This window comes from Neovison vison, chromosome 4 (assembly GCF_020171115.1).
Source record: "Neovison vison isolate M4711 chromosome 4, ASM_NN_V1, whole genome shotgun sequence".
Classification (NCBI taxonomy): domain Eukaryota; kingdom Metazoa; phylum Chordata; class Mammalia; order Carnivora; family Mustelidae; genus Neogale; species Neogale vison.
Window position 1 is genome coordinate 171,532,301 of NC_058094.1, and position 17,813 is coordinate 171,550,113.

A 17,813-nucleotide genomic window follows, 5' to 3' on the forward strand; every position below is an offset into this window, starting at 1 on the left:
CGAAATGTAGATCCATGTGACGGGGACACTGTTCGTGCATGTGTGCAGCTCAAAGGTAAATGCAAGATTGACAAAGTGGGTGAGGATCAAACTGTAGAGTCCAATCAGTTTCTAGTTGCTAAGTAAGGGCTTCAGTTTATGTATTATTCAACAGGGAACTGTCAAAGGGACACATTCACCCTAAGTCATAAGAAGAAGAGGAAAGAAAATGTCTAGGAGTTGACAGGTTCTAGGGAACATGAGAGGAAGTTACAAGAATTCACACCTAATGAGTGAGATGATGATTAAATAGGTAGGTGTTGGAACAATGAAGCATCTGGATTAACTTTTAGCTGAAGAAATTGACAACCAGCAAAACACTGAAGGCATGCTAGACCAGCTCAGGTTTTGAGTGGAGTTATAACCCGTAGAATGATCTTTCTATTTTACTAACTCACTGCCACCTCAATATATAAGGAAAGAAATTGGGTGCCTGAAACTAAGTGTCACAGAATGACTGGCATCATGGATTATGGGGTCAGTCTATAGTTGAAGGGATGGGGGTCCAATGGGTGAAGGCAACAGGCAAATTGAGGAGGAAGGGAAATGGTTAAGAGATGAGAATACTCAACTTATATTTCACAGAACAAACATTTATGTGAACTAGTAGATGTGAAGGAATCTATGTGAGCAGATACTGGGTCATCTAATTTTCATAGCAAATGCATGAGATAAATATTATTATGATCCCAATTTTACAGCTGGAGAAACTGAGACCTGAAGAGTTGGGTTTTGTTTTGTTTGGTTTGGTTTTGTTTGGTTTTGTTTGTAATGTGTCCTAGTCAGTCATAAGTGTCAAAGCTAGGTCACATTCAATTAGTGAAAGCAAGAATCTAGGCTCTTAGATACTGTGCTTTGCTATATTTGAAAGTAGGAAGGGGGAAGTTAAGTGACCATAGTCTGTGGTCAAAGTAAAATACGAGAGCTTAAAATTTTAGAGTAAGAACAGTCTTTGGAATTTATAAGGCATCCGGGGTATTGCTGCAGAAGTGGGTGACCGAAATAAAATGCGGGTGAGGTCACAGAATTGGAGAAAGGCAAGGAAACTAAAAGAGGAAGATACTGAAAGGATCCCCACAAAGTACGGTAGCAGGCTTGGGGTGGAGAGGACAGATCAGCCTTGGTACTCACCCATGTTCTCACCCATGCATCTGGGTGGTAGGTATCTGATACCCAGAAGGAGAGAGGAAAATGGAATCCCCCACGACCTCAACACGTATATACAAAACCCCCATGCACACGCTCGCACGTGCACACATGCTCTGCAAGGGTCCATGGCAGCAGGTGAATAAACACCATCTACCTGATTCGGCCTCGGTATGAGCAAAGTTCTCAGTGAGAAAATACGATCGGAGCAAGTAAAGTAAAATGAAGATGTGACATACAATCGGCAGGAAAGTTCAAGAGCTCCTGTTTGTTTCCTTTCAATGAAAAAACGATCTTTATTCTAAACATTGGGTAAATGCCTGACAGAAAAGACAGGTGGGAAGATGAGAGGTGACAGCAAGTGACAAATAGATTTGTAAAACATCATCTTGGGGGAAAAAGTATTTCTTTTACAAACATTTACAACAATGCCATTATTTTATCTAATAACCCAAAGAACCTACCAAAAACTGTTGCCATTCAACAATTCCAAGAAATAATCCTCCTTTCAGAGAAACTGCATGTGTGTGTTTTTATGGACCAGAGGAACCACATAAACCAGGGCTCCTCAAAATGTGGTTCCCGGAACGGCAACATCAGCATCCCCTGGACACCTCTTTACATGAACATTCTGAGGTCCCCTCCAGGCCTTCTGAATTGCCTACCCTGCATTTGGGGCCCAGAATAAACTGTGTTCATAAGCCCTGCAGGTGATGTTATGTGTGATAAAATGTAAGAAATTCTGGCCTGGGGCGCCTGGGTGGCTCAGTGGGTTCAAGTCTCTGCCTTTAGCTCAGGTCATGATCCCAGTGTCCTGGAATCGAGCCCCGCATCAGGCTCTCTGCTCAGCGGGGCTCTCTGCTCGAGCCCCACATTGGGGCTCTCTGCTTCCCTTCCTCTCTCTGCCTGCCTCTCTGTCTACTTGTGATCTCTGTCTGTTAAATAAATAAATAAATAAAATCTTAAAAAAAAAAAAAAATGATAGAAAGAAATTCTGGCCTAAGCATGTATTCCTTTCTGTTCAGCTACCTAGAAATTAAGATCCAAATTCAGAATTCACCACCCAAAGTTAATTGTATTGGGCATTCACTCCTATTTATTTCTGTGTTAATTTTAATTGCTTTTTCCATTTTTTTCTCTCCTGTAGTTTACATTACATTTAGTAAGTTCCAAACTGATTTTGGAAATAAGTTTATATTAAATTAACCACAAACATTTGATTTCTTTCAAGTATTACTGAAAATAAATTTCAAGTTTAAAAAATTTAAAAATCTGTAACTACAGAAGAATACATGAAGTGTTTGATGGCAGAAGAGGAACAATGTCTAGTCCACGGACAGGAGAGTGAGTGACAGGAATGGATTCTGAATTAACTGATGTAGGGAAGGGCCGGACTCCGGCATTTAAGAAACAGACCAAAACAAGGTCCCGATAATCAAGGACCAGGTTAAGTTCTTCCACACTGGAGGATAATAGAGATGAGAACTAGAGAGGAGCAGGGTCAGAGGCACACCTTCATGCGTTCTGAAGCTGGCATCCATCTACTTTGAAGAGTCTGGTGAAAACCACAGTGACGGTGTCAGACCCCAACAAGTCTACCCATGACAAGAGTTTAAAGCAACAGTTAAGGAAAATGGCAGACATGCCTGGATCTGATGCAGGTTTGGAAAAGAGCTGGAAAGGGTGCCTGGATGGCTCAGAAGTTAAGCATCTGCCTTTGGCTCAGGTCATGATCCCAGAGTCCTGGGATCAAGGCCCACATTGGGTTCCCTTCTCAGCAGGAAGCCTGCTTCCCCCTCTCGCACTCCCCCTGCTTGTGTTCCTGCTCTCGCTGTCTGTCTGTCTGTCTGTCTCTCTCTCTCTCTTTCTGTGTCAAATAAATAAATAAAATGTTTAAAAAAAAAAAAAAGCTGGGAAATTCAAAGATAGCAGAAAGGAAAGGGGGTTGAAAACCATGAAGGAAGGAGGTCAGTGGAATGTCAGGTTTGATCTGATTCATTAAGTATTTTTAAGTGATGTGTGGTTTACCATTCTGCCTACAGTTGTGGATAAAAACTGATGATTCATAAACTCACACTGAAAACTTAAAAGTATGCCTCTGGGGAATTCTACCTTAAAATTAAAATGCTTCCAGTCGACACAAAAATAATTAATGTGGGACACAAAGAGCATGTTGAACAGGAGTGACAGTACCTCCATTCCATTTCAGACCTGCAAAAAGGTCTGTGCCTTTGTATGTTGAAAATCATCCCAAACACGGACCTGATAACACCTGAGCAAACTTTCTCCTTGGCTGTCGCTTCAGTAGAAATTCCCTGAACATTAATATTTATTTTGGAGTGAGAGAGATTTCTGTATATCCTTAGAAATACAAATAAATCTTGAAATGCAAATATTCAACATTTAGGAATAATAAATATGTATTTTTAAAATAACGTTAATATGGTTTATTTGTAACTTACACAGGTGTGACTTAAATAGTCACACTACGGTAAATTCGTTTTTTGTAAGAGAATATTATCAACGTGCTACTATTAGATTAACTGAACATGCTTTCAAATCATAATTCTGAGACATCACAGTGTTCTAGATCTACTTGAAAATATCAAACTTAGGATTTATATCTTCACTATCATTTCAGTAGCAAGAATTTTTAATTCATTTTAATACCATCCAATATAATCAAGTTAATCAGACTCCTGAATAAGCTACCAGCTCTACGTTTAGCAGGGGCTTCGGAGACAGACTAGATTAAATGCTGGCTTAGAACGAAGTATTTGAAAAATATTTTCCTGCATTGCAATGAGTACAATTTGCCACCAGAGGGAGAACAGACACTATAGTTTAATTAAAGACAGCAATTTCCTTTCAACTAGATAGAAATTCTCTATTGGAAATATCTGCTCTATTGTAGAAAAAAGCCACAGAGCCATTGTTTACTTATAATACATTAAACTTGCAAGCTTGACATGTGAGAAATCATTTATCCTTTGGAAAGAAAGTATCAGTGCTGAAGTTTTCAAGGAAAATGGCCAATACTCACCTTGTCTGTGTACTGTGAACCCCACTGTTGACTAAGGGCAAGATCTCCTCACATACTAAAAACAAAGGTTTTTTCCAAAACAACTCAAATGACACTTTCCAATATCATCATGTTACCAAACTAAGGAACAGTCCAGAAAGCCATTTGACAGACCAATACACTCAAGAAATACTCCGTAATAAATGGAACATGATGTAAACCTGAAATTGACAGATTAGTAAAATCCTTTGTTTGATTCCCAATTGAAGGAATTTTTATTTATTAACCAAAGTTACTTCATTTAATGAAAATTTAGTCAACCATAGTAGAACCCGTTTTAAATTCATTACTATCTAGATAGTTCCTTCCCTAACCCCTGCTGTGATAAGTAAACTAAACAAAAAAACATACACTCGAGTTTATCCTCGGGTCTTCCTCGTTCAAGGAGAGACAGGTAACAGACAATGTCCTTCAGATGGATTACTTCTGGGGAACACGTATTTGCAGGAGAAGTACGGGGAGGGGTGATGGCACCTTTATTCATTCTCAGACCTGGAAAAAAAAAATTGCCTTTATATTCTTAAAAATATCAATACAGAGCTTTCAAAGAAAAAGACACCTAAGAAAATAGATAACACATAGACCATGTAGAGAACTATATTTTTTAGGTAAAAAATAGCCAATTCCCCGGAACTCCAGGATAGCAGAGCCAGATATATTCTGTATGATTATTGTAAATAATTCAGTTTTTTTGGTATTCAGGAACATGGAAACTGCTCCATCTGCCTGTAAGAACAAGCATGTTGGGGTCAGAATCCTCTTGGCCAGGGTGAGCTGGTAGACAGATTTAAACACAGGAAAAACCACTTTTCTCTTCCACCTTTCTCTGCTTCAGGGAGTGACAATGATAAATCAGCTGAAAAGATATTAAAATTGGCCTTTAAAGAAACACTGAAAAAGAGACTTGAGTCTGTCATAGTATAATTTAAATGTTGACAATCAGGAATCATTCATTCAGAAAAACAGGTATTTATTTCAAATATTTGTGGGCACCATGAATAAAACATTCCTTTTTCCCATCAAGAAATCTGCCCATGAGTAAGAAAGGGAACATAAACAATAATCCATTTAACATGACAGACATTTAATTAGAGAGGTAAGGACCTATGACCATACTTCAGTTTTAATATGGTTCATAACTTTATTTCTGAAACCCATTCACTGTGCTTATTTTAAGACAAGGGTAGAGGACTCGAATGTCTGTTTTCCAGAGATGATGACCTCAGATTGTCTAGCTGATAATGATTGAACTGAAACTCTTCTATAATAAATGGTTAATTCCATCTAACACAGATGGCTGTGAAACCAGATCATGTGGGCCTCACAAGACCTAGAGGCAAACCCCAATTATTCTTTAAGATTATTTGGCAAACAAGAGATGTTTGGGTGAAATGGCTAACGGGCTGAATGGCTACTAGATTCCTAATCAACCAGGAGTTACTAGAATGGAGGGAATAATCCCAACCCAACACAGTTCTGCAAGCCTATCAGTGCAAAGGATGCCTCTACCTCACCACATCTCCAACTCTTGTGCATTTCCTTGGTTGAATAACTTTGATAGACAGTTGGTATCTCCTCCAGCTGACTCAAGACAGCCAGCATGTCATTTAATGGATTATGAAATTACTTTCCTCATTCACAGTGTTACTAGTAATAAAAGGTACATTTATCGGGTGTCAACTATGTGGCAGGAACCATGCTGGCTTTAACATGGCTTTAAACATGGATCGTCTCACTTAATTCCCACGTTAACTCCGCGAGGTCGATCACAATATTCCCATTTTACAGGCTTCGAGTTGCACAGCTGGCAAAACCACCCTCTATATTCTACACTAAAGGATGATAGACTTTTTGTTCAAGACCAAGAGTAAGAAAAACAATTTACATGTGAATCCAGCATTTTATTCTCCTTCCCTCTCCTGCCCTCCCCTTTCTGCCTCTCAACATTAGTAGGTTCCATAACTGCTTCAAGCTTTCTTTTGTGTTAACATATTCTCCTTTCTTCTATTTCATTCTTAAAATTCTGTCAAAGACCCTCTAAATTGACTTCACCACCCATCAAGCCATCACAGTTCACACTTTGAAGAACACTGCTTCACATCTTTCAGTTTTTTGTTTTTACCCAAGTCGTACTTATTTCAAATACAGCTCTATGCTTCCCGTTAATTCTACTTGTTTATAGCTATTAAAAAGGAGATATAATTACAAATTGATTTTTCTTAACAAAAGTGTTCCTGCATGTCTAATACAAACTAATAATTTTAAAATAAAAGAAGGCAGAGAATTGAAGGCAATCCTAAATTTTCAAAAAATATATACATACCTGACTAATTCTATCTAAAATACAAAAACTGAAGTTTGGCCAGCTGCAGGAATAAGCAGTTCCAACTTATGATAAAAGACATTTTGGCGCTGACCTTTGACATGACCATAACTTCCTAACTTGGAAAACACAGCACTTGAGTTATGATCGGATAAACTATGACCTAACCCATCCTGCCTGATGAGCTCATCCTCTCTTCTCTGCTTCCCTCCCTCTTCTGGTACTGAAATGATTTAATCAGCTGGATTTAACTCTTACACAAAACCTCAGAACAAAACAAGAAAAAGGGAAGAGAACCTGTTATGACATCCATTTGAAAGAATGCCAACCCCATTATATATTTTCACTGATTTAGAACACCTCATGATCATTTGTTTGTATGAAGCTAAAATGCATGGTATTTCTTTATCAGCTTTCACAATAGCGAATATAAACAATTTGGAGCATGTAAAGACCACATAATTTTCTGTTTGCCTTTCCTCTAAGTAATACACATATTGAACAGAAGCATACAAATATAATTTATAGTTAGCCCCTCCTTTCTGAAAAAGCGTATTATTAGACTAAAATGATTTTTGGCAAAATGAGTAAATATTTTTCATTTTCTGTCCATGACAGGTTGTAAACTGAAACGTGTATCATAGTCATGTAACAGTTGTATACTTAAAAAAACTTAGTTGATTTTTTTTTTTTTTTTTAAATTATGGGCTTCTGTGGCAACACACATTGAAAAACAAACTAACTCTTCCTCAAACCCATACAAAGTTTTGTTTCGGCTCCTTTGTGAGTGATAAAATAGACACTTTTGCAATGACTTTTAAGGTGTGTCAAAGACCTTTTTCTCAGTTACTTCATAACAAAAACCTTCATAGAACAGGACTTGACTAAATCTTGAGGTGCCGAACCGAGGAAAAACTTCATAGGTTTGTTCCTGCTCCTACTCTCATCCTCGAGATTAGCTCATTTTTGCTTCTGTGGTAAAAATGTTTCTCCATATTTTCATATGATTTTTTGAAAGCAGACCCTGGGGCCTGAATCTCTCTTCGTAGAGACTTTTTCCACCCTGTTCTACCATTAATATATATTTTCCCCCTGCCTTAAATCAGGCTGGAGGTCTTTTCTACTACTTCTTTCCTTATTGCCCTAAAAAAGTTCCTTTTCTCTCAAGCAGACCATACTAAGCTTTATTCGGAACACAAGAAACAGCACAGTGGCAAACAAAATTTGCAAGCCCCATTTCCTGACTACAGCTTTTCAAGGAGATGGTAAATGGTAACCTGCATTCCTCTTCTGCAGTAGTGGCCTCTGATGAAGGGGCTCAAAATTCTATGTTCCATTAAGGAAGGCCATTTCAATTCATCCCACCTTTGGTGAAACTCTAAGAGTTGGAATTGAACATAAAGCAGGGTAAAACTTTGGCCTCAAGTGGCCAATATTTAGCTTTAAAAAAAAATGTGATTAACTGACACCCAATTTGCAAGCTCACTGACAAGCCCAAGGTTATGCTTCTTTGAATATTCCTCACAAAAGTGAAGCGAGTGTACACACACGCAGACATCACTTATGCCCACACACCAATGTATATCTACACATGTATACTGTAACGAACAGGAAAGCACAAAATACAGTGGAAAAATAAGCATTGTAATTAGACTGCATTAAGTTTCCTTAGAAATAATTATTGTACTTTAAAACCATTCTCAGTTTTATGATGATTTTAGTGTGTGTGTGTGTTTGTACACCTTCTTACATATAAGCATTCTTCGAGGTTCTAACTACCAAAATAGTTAGCACTAGTCATGGTGAGCACTGACTACTACTACCGCATTCTTCAAGCACATGACTTTCATTGTACTTCAATCTACACACTCTATTTCTTGAAACAGTTACCTAAAATGTTTTGTTTTAATACATACTTTAAATTCTAGCTTCAAGGTGCAATTATTAGCAGATACATTTTGGGTTCGTGTTCACTTACTGCTTCTGTTCCAATTTGTTTTATTGCCAAATACATGTAGCTCAGATAATGAAAAGGGTATTGTTATATCCATTGTTTCCCTTTATCTTTCAAAATGGAAAATTCAAAACTAATAACATGAATTACATTTCTAAATTTGTAAGCCCCCCCCCCAAAAAAAAAGCACTGCAATTTGGCTTTTCCATTTTTCAATACTGGTTCAATTTTCAGGAATTTATGAGGCTTAGAAACAATCTGTCATAGTAGCGAAGGATTTCCAATATCCATATTAATAGTCACAACGAGTAGCACAGACAATCAAGATTAAAAACAATTGTTTGGTATTGTCAGATGTTTCTTGATTTTCAGAGTTAACCTTCCAACTATGCTCACCTTAGGATAGTATTATAATGGCTTTTATGCTTGTACAAACTGACAGCAAAATGAGATAGACTGTGTTACAAATCAACAAGGAATGTAAAATATACCTCAAGTGAGGACAGGCAGTGAGACACCTTCCCTGACAGGAGAGTGGGGTCAGCAAATTTTCTGTATGAACGTTCTCTGCATTTCATCTGTCTGGACATTGGCAAAAACCTCGAACAAACAATAATACGGAACAGGATTTGCAGCACAGGTCTTTGGGGGTGATGCTGTAGAAGCAGAGGACGTCTGTGAAGGAGGAACTAATAACATCCCTGGCTGTGTGCCAATAATGCTTAAACACGGTGGTCTGATTTGACCCTACAATTCTATTTTAAGAGACAAGAGGGTGGAAAATCAGAGAGTAAAGTGAACCTCTGATCATCATGTAGCAATCTGGGGAGTCAAGAGTTGAGGACAGGATATCTAATTCCAAACTTTAGGGACTTTTAAAGCAGTCAAATCACGATCTGTCTACATCAATTATGTCTAGTAAAATAATCTGCAATGACAGAAATGTGCCATATATGTACTATTCCATACGGGAGTATTAACCATAGGTGGCTGTTAAGCACATGAAATATGGCTGGTAGGACTGAGGAACTGAATTTTTATCTGATTTACTTGGTAACTAATTTAAATTTAAATGACTACCATACTAGTGCTGGAGATATACTGTCTACAGGAAGAAGAGTGCAAGTTGGTTGAATTACTCTGTTTCTTGAGTATCCTTCAGTATGAGAATAAAACTACCACATGTAGAAAAATTTATAATAACTTTTATTTTTGTCACATTAAAAAGAAATCCCAATACCACCAGTGGGTAGTTACCCAAAGAAAATGAAAACATTAACTTGAAAAGATATATGCATCCTTATGGGTATTGCAACATGATTTACAAGAGCCAAGACATGGAAGGACCCCCAAGTGTCCATCGATAGACGAACATAATTCATCTTTTACATACAATGGAGTATTACGCAGTCACGAGAAAAGGCTGAGATCTTGTCATTTGTGACAACGTGGATGGACCTAAAGGGTATTATGCTCAGTGAAATAAGTCAGTCAGAGAAAGACAAATACCACGTGATTTCAATCATATGTGTAAACTGAGAAATAAAACAAACAAAAAAGCAGAAGCAGACCCACAATAGAAGAAACTTACAGTTACCCAAAGGAAGGGGGCTGGGACGATGGTGGCAAAAGAGATGAAGAGGAGTGAGAGACACAGGCTTTCAGTTACGGAATGAATAAGTCACAGGAACAAAACGTACAATAGAGGGAATATAGTCAATGGTATTGTAATAGCATTGTATAGTCACAGACAGTAGCTACATATGTGGGTAAGCCATAGACCGCATAACCTATAAACTTGTTGAATCACTTTGTTGTACACCCGAAACTAATCTAATGTTGTGTGTCAACTATACTTCAGTTTAAAAAAAAAAAAGAAAAGAAAAGTATGGGTGCCTGGGTGGTTCAGTCAGTAAAGCATTTGCCTTTGGCCCAAGTCATGATCCCAGTGTCCTGGGATTGAATCCCTTGAAAGGCTCCCTGCCCAGCACGGAGTCTGCTTCTCCCTCCTCCTGCCCCTCCCCCTGCTCCTTCTCTCTCGTGTTACTCAGTCTCTCTCTCTCTCTGAAATAAATATTTAAAAAAATAAAAATAAATTTTAAAAAGTACAAGTCATGGGAATGAAGTGGGGGGAGGAAAACTGTAGGAATACAGTCAAAAGGCACAAACTTCTGTTTATAAAATAAGTTCTAGAGATTTAAGCTACAACACAATGACTATAGTTAACACTACTATATGATGTAACTGTAAATGCTAGTTGTTAAGAGAGTAGATCCTAAGAGTTCTCATTATAAGGAAAAACATGGTTTTGTTTTTGCTTTTGTTTTTTTATTGTATCTGTATAAGATTATGGATGGTACCTAAACTTACTGTGGCAATTATTTCACAATATATGTAACTCAAACCAGTATGCTGTTCCCCTTAAACTTACACAGTGAGTATGTCAATTCTATCTTAAAAAAAAAAAAAAAAAAAAAAAAAAACTAAAATCAGAACAAACCAGAAAAATAAAACAAAATTTAAAAAAATAAAAGAAGAAGAAATCCCAGTAATACTCCATAATTTTTACTGTACTCTTTCAGAATGAATGACATTTGGGGGGGGGACTATATTGAATTTGATCTTTCCCTATGTTTGCAAATTAAAATGCTGGAAAATAATTTGTTTAATGAAAAATGGTAATAGGTGAAATGCACTGAGCACTTATAATGTAGCTAATACATTATCTTTTTTTGCGTCCCCCAACACCCAGTGCAGGAACACTTATTATCTCCATTTTACATTTGCCAGAAAAGAGTCAAAGATAAGTAGGGTAATCACAATTCAAAAGACAGTTCGAATTGAGATTTTATGTGAAGTACAATTCTCTGGGGCTATAGAGAAAACTAAATCAAAGGACTTTGTCTCCTGCTTCTCGATAAATGACGTTTTGTCTTTGGAGTCTGGTTTTTAAGACTCTTAAGAGTGTGTACATTGATTATTTCATAAACCTCTGGAATGAAATTAGAAATCCTAGTCATAGCTGAGAGCTGTAAATGTTCATCTTCCATTCAGACCGCTCCTTGGGCCATTTATAATAAAACACATTTGTGAGGTGCGTGCGTGTGTACCCACACACACACACACATATTTGCACGTGTAAATATAAACATGCATATATTCATATTTACCAAATTTTTACCAGCATTTTTTATACGGAAATGGATTGTGGATACTTTTTCTTTTTGCTTATCTGCATTTTCCAATAGGTATATAACTATCATGACTTTATAAAAAAAAAAACCAAATAGATATTAAGAACCTTTATTAGTCATGTAAAACCAAGTTCTAGCATAAAGCACTGAATACAGTAGATTTTTAAAATCCTTATTTTAAGCTTTTATTTATTTTTATTGATTTGACAGAGAGAGAGAGATCACAAGTAGGCAGAGAGGCAGGCAGAGAGAGAGGAGGCAGCAGGCTCCCTGCTGGGCAGAGAGCCCAATGTGGGGCTCGATCCCAGGACCCCAGGACCATGACCTGAGCTGAAGGCAGAGGCTTAACCCACTGAGCTACCCAAGTACCCCTAAAAAAGTCTCATTTTTATAGGGCTTTCATTCTAGTGGATCCAAGCCAAAAGTCAGTACCATTGCATTTTTTTCTAGCTATTACTAGGTATTTTAGAGCATATCCCAAGTTAAATAGATTTATGACTGATTTGGGGGCACCTGGGTGGCTCAGTCAGTTAAGTGTCTGACTCTTTATTTTGCCTCAGGTTATGATCTCAGGGTCATGAGACTGAGTCCTGCATCGGGCTCTGCACTGGGCATGAAGCCTGCTTGAAATTCTCTCTCCCTGTGCCTCTGCCTCTGCCCCTCCCCTATCTAAAAAAAATTAAAAGGAAGAAAAGAAAAAAGAAAAATAATTATGACTGATTTTGGACTCTAAAAAGTACTAAATAACATATTTATCTTTATTAGAATAAAAAACTATCAATAGTATTCATGAACACGACAGCACAAAAATCTTAATACTATTATTTAATATGTAATCATTAGCATATAACTGAAAATTCAAAAATCCTTTTATACTGGATGAATAAATCTAAAGGTAAAGATGGCCAATTTGAAGACAAACATTTTACTCAGAATATTCAGATAGAAGAATAAAGAAACCTATATAATCAAATCCAATATTCAAACCCATTTAATAATTAAAGGGGAGGTCTGGGTACTCTTTTCCTTACTGACAGTAATTTTACTATGACTAGGGCCTTGAGGTATAGATTCTTCTGCGGTTTCAGTGAAGAGTTTTCAGAGTTTCAGGATAAAAGATTTATTGGAGTAAAACAATTTGTAGATTACTACTACTGCTAATAATAATTAGAAGAGTGAATTTGGTACCATAAAAACATAAGAAATGTAATGCTTGATGTAAATAAATGCTAATTGGTCAACAGATAGGAGTTATCTTTATTTTTAGAGCAGTTATATGTAGGTATGTAAGTCCATCAACATTAACAAATGCATAAATGTATTTTAAATGCCTACTATGAGCCAAGAAGCTTCCTATCTCATAGTCACACAAGCCTTGAATCCTGTTCAGTTTGTGTTGTTTGGGACCTTCTCTGCTCTTTTTTTGCACTGTGGAAACTTTATATAGTTTTTAGACACAAAAGACCTATAAAGCTACCTATGGTGAAAATATGCATGCATATACACAGGCACACACACACACACACATACACACACACACACACACACACACAATTTTTAATATCCTCAAGACAGTCCTGATAAGAGTAATAATTTCTTCTCAGCACAATTAATGAAGTGTGTCTTTTGGCAAGAACATCCAGTAAGGTCATTTGGCAAAACATTTTCCCAAAGGTTCAAATACCTCATTTTCACTGTATAATTTTCAGTCCTTAATTTGATTAATTTCCTTATAGACTAAAAGAAATTCTTTCTCCTTTTCTCACTAAAAATATTATCTGTAGTATGATTCTCTGGATGTACTGAAAACATTAAAAAAAATTACATTCATTAACGATATTGTGGCTTAATAGCATAAATCAATTAACCATTGCCATATTGGATGGGCAATGAGAGGGACCAAAAATAAAGTACTTTAACTCTTTCAGAGGTGGCTGTTATTATTCTCAATCTTAAATATCTTGACTCATCCTGTACTTTCAAGCCTCATGCTTCATCACGACAGCTTCCACCCCACTGGTTTAAAACTGTGTAACAGCTCTCCAGTCACCATGGGACCTTGGCTCCCTCCTTGACCTCTTCTCCAGCCACTCTCTTCCAGTCCTTCATCTGCCCCAGCCCCAGGATTCAAGGCATAGACCCAGATCTCTCTGCACTCAGCAAGTCTACCTTCTTCTAACTCCTATGGCCCTAGGACCCTGACCCTGCCAGGACCACTCCTCCAACCTTCCCTCTAGCCACGCTGATACTTCCAAAGTCACGACCACCATCTAATCTGAGGCCATGAAAAATTATCTTCGGGGTTGCTGCTTGGCTCAGTCAGTTAAGCATGTGCCTTCAGCTCAGATCATGATCTCAGGGTTCTGGGATGCCCAGGCACCCGGTGTTGGGCCCCTTGCTCTGCGGGGAGTCTGCTTATCCCATTCCCTCTGCCCTTTCCCCATCACTAATGCTCTATTCTAATAAATAAAAAAACAATAATAATAATAGAATCTTTTAAAAAATGATCTCCTTGTGACTCGTATCCCAGTTTTAGTCATTCACGAGAAATTCAGGGCTCCGTCATCCTCAGTTTTGACTTGTCCTTTCTATCTAACCAATGTATTCTAACAGCACTCCTTACCTTACTGTCTGATATACTGTGTACATTTTTACTTATTTAGTAAAATGTAACTGACTACAGAGGAAAGGAAGTCATTACCTTCTCCTCACTGAAATATGCACAGTGTGTGTGGGTGGGCACATTGTAAGTGATCAATAAATATTTGTGAATGATAAAATATTACTCAGCCACAAGAAAGAATGAAATCTTGCCAAATGCAACAACATAGATGGATCTAGACAGTATTAGGCTAAGCAACATGAGTCAGTCAGAGAAAGACAAATACCACATGATTTCACGCCTATGTAGGATTTAAGAAACAAAATAAATGAGCAAAGGAAAGAGAGAGAGAGAGAGAGAGAGACAAACCAAGAGAAAAACCCTTAACTCTAGAGAATGAACTGGTCACCCGAGGCAAGGAGGATGGAGGGAGGGGTGAAATGGGTGACGGCATTAAGGAGTGTGCTCTCAGCGATGAGCACTGAGTCAGAGATGGAAGAGTTCAATCACTGTAGTACAGACAGTGTACTAATAAAACCCTGTATGGAAACCACGCTGGATTTAAAATTTATTTAAAAATCTAAAAATACTAATAATAAAAAATAAAAATAAAAATCTAAAATAAATAAATATTTATGAATAAAATAATATTGAGTGTCTTACAGTTCACACATTATCCTCTCATGGGGCATTTTTTTTTCTAAAGTTGGGGTAGAAATGTACATGTTTTCTCTTCTTGAAACTCCCTTCCATCCTCTCCTACAAGCACCTGTCCCTACTTCTACTTCAAGTAATTTCAATTTATGATTAAAATCTCAGTCAGAGAATATTGATAAATAGATGACAACTTTTATTTTATTGTAATATAACTGATCCCTTAATTGACTATCTTTCCACACGGCTCTAAAGGAGCCTCAGCTTTCCGGTGCAATTTCTGGCACATGAGGTATTTTTAAAACAAGGATGATGGGGGGCACCTGGGTGGCTCAGTCAGCTGAATGTCTGACTCTTGATTTTGGCTCAGGTCATGATCCCAGGGTTCTGAGATGGAACCCCATGTCTCTCTCTCCCCCTCTCTCTGCTCCTCCCCTATGCCTCTTAAAAAGAAGAAGGAGGAGGAAGAGGAGGAGAAGGAAGAGGGAAAGGGAAAGGAGGAGGGGAAGGGGAAGAACGAGAACAAGAAGAAGAAGAATGGTGGAATGCATGAATTAATGAATTAATAAGATAAAGAATTAAATGTCACAGCTGGCCAAGTCACTATATGATCTGATCTAAAGGGTGCTAGGAAATCCTCTTTTTCTGCCCTATAAAACTATTAATAACAACAACAACAAAAAACACTTGTCCTAACCTATAGCTAGTAATGAACACTTATTGTTATAGAGTCAACTTTTAGACAGTGGGGAGCCCAACAGAAATATACAGTGTAAGTGTCTGAACCAGTTAACAAATCAATTCCATTCTCTTTTAATGACTATATTCTTGGCGAAAGTAAAAGTTACTACTACCTACCATTAAGGGTGATCACTTAGCTGAAGGGGGTTCACTCCCAGGGCTGCTGCGCAGAGTTGGTCTAGGTGGGAGCTGCGGGGAGAAGGAGGCAACAGCTCTTCGGCAAGAGGCAAAAGGTGTGCCTTTCCCATGGTGCCAGCCTTGCCTCCCAGGGACCACTGCAAGTGTCCCCTCCCAGCATGTGCCATGCAATTAGAGTGACACATTTGCTGAGACTTGAAGGAGTTGGGTTTGGCTGTGAGATAAGGGACCACAGCAGACTTAAGTCACAGCAAACATTTCGGTATTTAAAGGGTCTGGGCTGCAATGGGCAAGAGACAGAGAATGGGGACTGTAGGCAGATCCACAAGCTCCATGGCATTGTGCTCACTGCTATGAAACTCATATTTGATCATCTTCTACACTGCAATGGCCAGGCTTTGGAGTGGCATTAAAGCCACGTTGGTGGGTGGCAGGGGGCGGGCGGCAGGGGAAGGGAGTCTCTGAAGTTGTGGGAAGGCCAGTGACTGGGACTTCCTGTACGTATATCTCTCCTGCACCCCTTTCCTTCACCAAAGCAACTCTTTTTTAATCTGCTTTAAATATCATGGATTTAAGTTTCCATGAAAAATAAAAAAATTTTAAAAACTGTGCACAAGGTGACAGTGAAGGCCTAAGACTTGGAAACCCAAGTGTAATCTAATCAGGCTTCGGTGGGAGAAAGCACATGGTGGAGATGGGAAGTTGGGCCCAGCTGGGAGCCATGCTAATGGGTCGTCTATGACACAAGCAATGATGGATCATACTGACACTGGCAGAATGTTTCAGGAGTTATAATGAGCAAAAGGGAGCATTTTGTGATTAACTAAACATGAGGCATGAAGCAGTACAGGGTTGGAAGAGTCCAAGATTTTAGGATCGGAAAAGTGATAGATACTTGGGTTCCATTCACCAAGAGACAAGACAGGAAGAAGCAGGTGTGGGCAGCATATAATTATTTGACTTTCAAACACATTTAGTTCGATTCCTTATGGGACAGCCAATGAAGAGTTCCATCTGGAATATAGTTAATACATATTCTCTGTGAGCTGAAGAAACAGTTCTGGGTTGCATGGGGAATAATTGAGGCATTTTATGTTAGTGCCTATTTTTTGTATGATATGAAAAAAATTAGCCTATTGAGAATGAGGGGAAAGATTTGAATAAACTAAAGGAAGTTGGAAAATTTTAGCCTAACTGATCTAGGAGGCAGTATCAAGAATAGTTTTTATGGTGGATTTTTTTAAAAACTGAAGAGGTATTAAGGCCATGTTAAAATTGGATGTTAAGAATTTGTAGAGGTAACAATCTGCATATTTATGAAATATCTCTTTGGTTACTTTCAGTGTTCAAGTTGCAGGGACTGAAATTTGAACACAAAATATTGATTCATGGTCAAGGGTATACGAGCCACTTGCCAAAAAACAAAGCTTTCAGACGATTGATTCATTCTGCAAAGAGAGTAGTTCAGGTGATAGATTCTGGGGATGAAGTTAAAATCAGAAATTAGTCACTGGGCAGGCAAACATGTGAGGCATTAGGGACCTGACATTCACAATGAAGCAGAAGAGGTTATGAGAAAGCCGGAAAGATAGAGCATTAAGGATCTCTTCAAAAATTAAAAATCCTACTTGGGAATGGCAGAAATAATCATGTCCCATTTTAAGTAGGTGATAAGAGGCACTTACACTGCAACAAGATATTCCCCCAAAAAATCATTCACCACACAAACTACCAGATGTATCAGTAGCTACTGCAAGTTCTGACAAAAACCAACTATACACACACACACACACACACACGCACGCACGCACCTTTGATGCCTCTTTATAACTATTTAAAAATGTTATTCTATTAAAAACTAAATGTTTTACATTTACCATATCTCTAATACTTGAATATTGTTCAACTAACAACAATAATATTTTTCCCAATTTAGTTTT

At 37.9% G+C, this 17,813-nt stretch overlaps 1 protein-coding gene across 4 annotated transcripts in view; it reads right to left on the reverse strand.

Annotated features, from left to right (window-relative positions):
• The window catches only part of DGKB (diacylglycerol kinase beta), a 693,878-nt gene that overhangs the window by 514,750 nt on the left and 161,315 nt on the right, over window positions 1-17,813 (reverse strand). For all 4 annotated transcript variants that reach the window (XM_044246133.1, XM_044246130.1, XM_044246131.1 and 1 more), the window contains one exon: window positions 4,619-4,759. In XM_044246133.1, coding sequence (XP_044102068.1) covers window positions 4,619-4,759 — 141 coding nt within the window. The remainder of the gene's footprint in view (window positions 1-4,618; window positions 4,760-17,813) is intronic.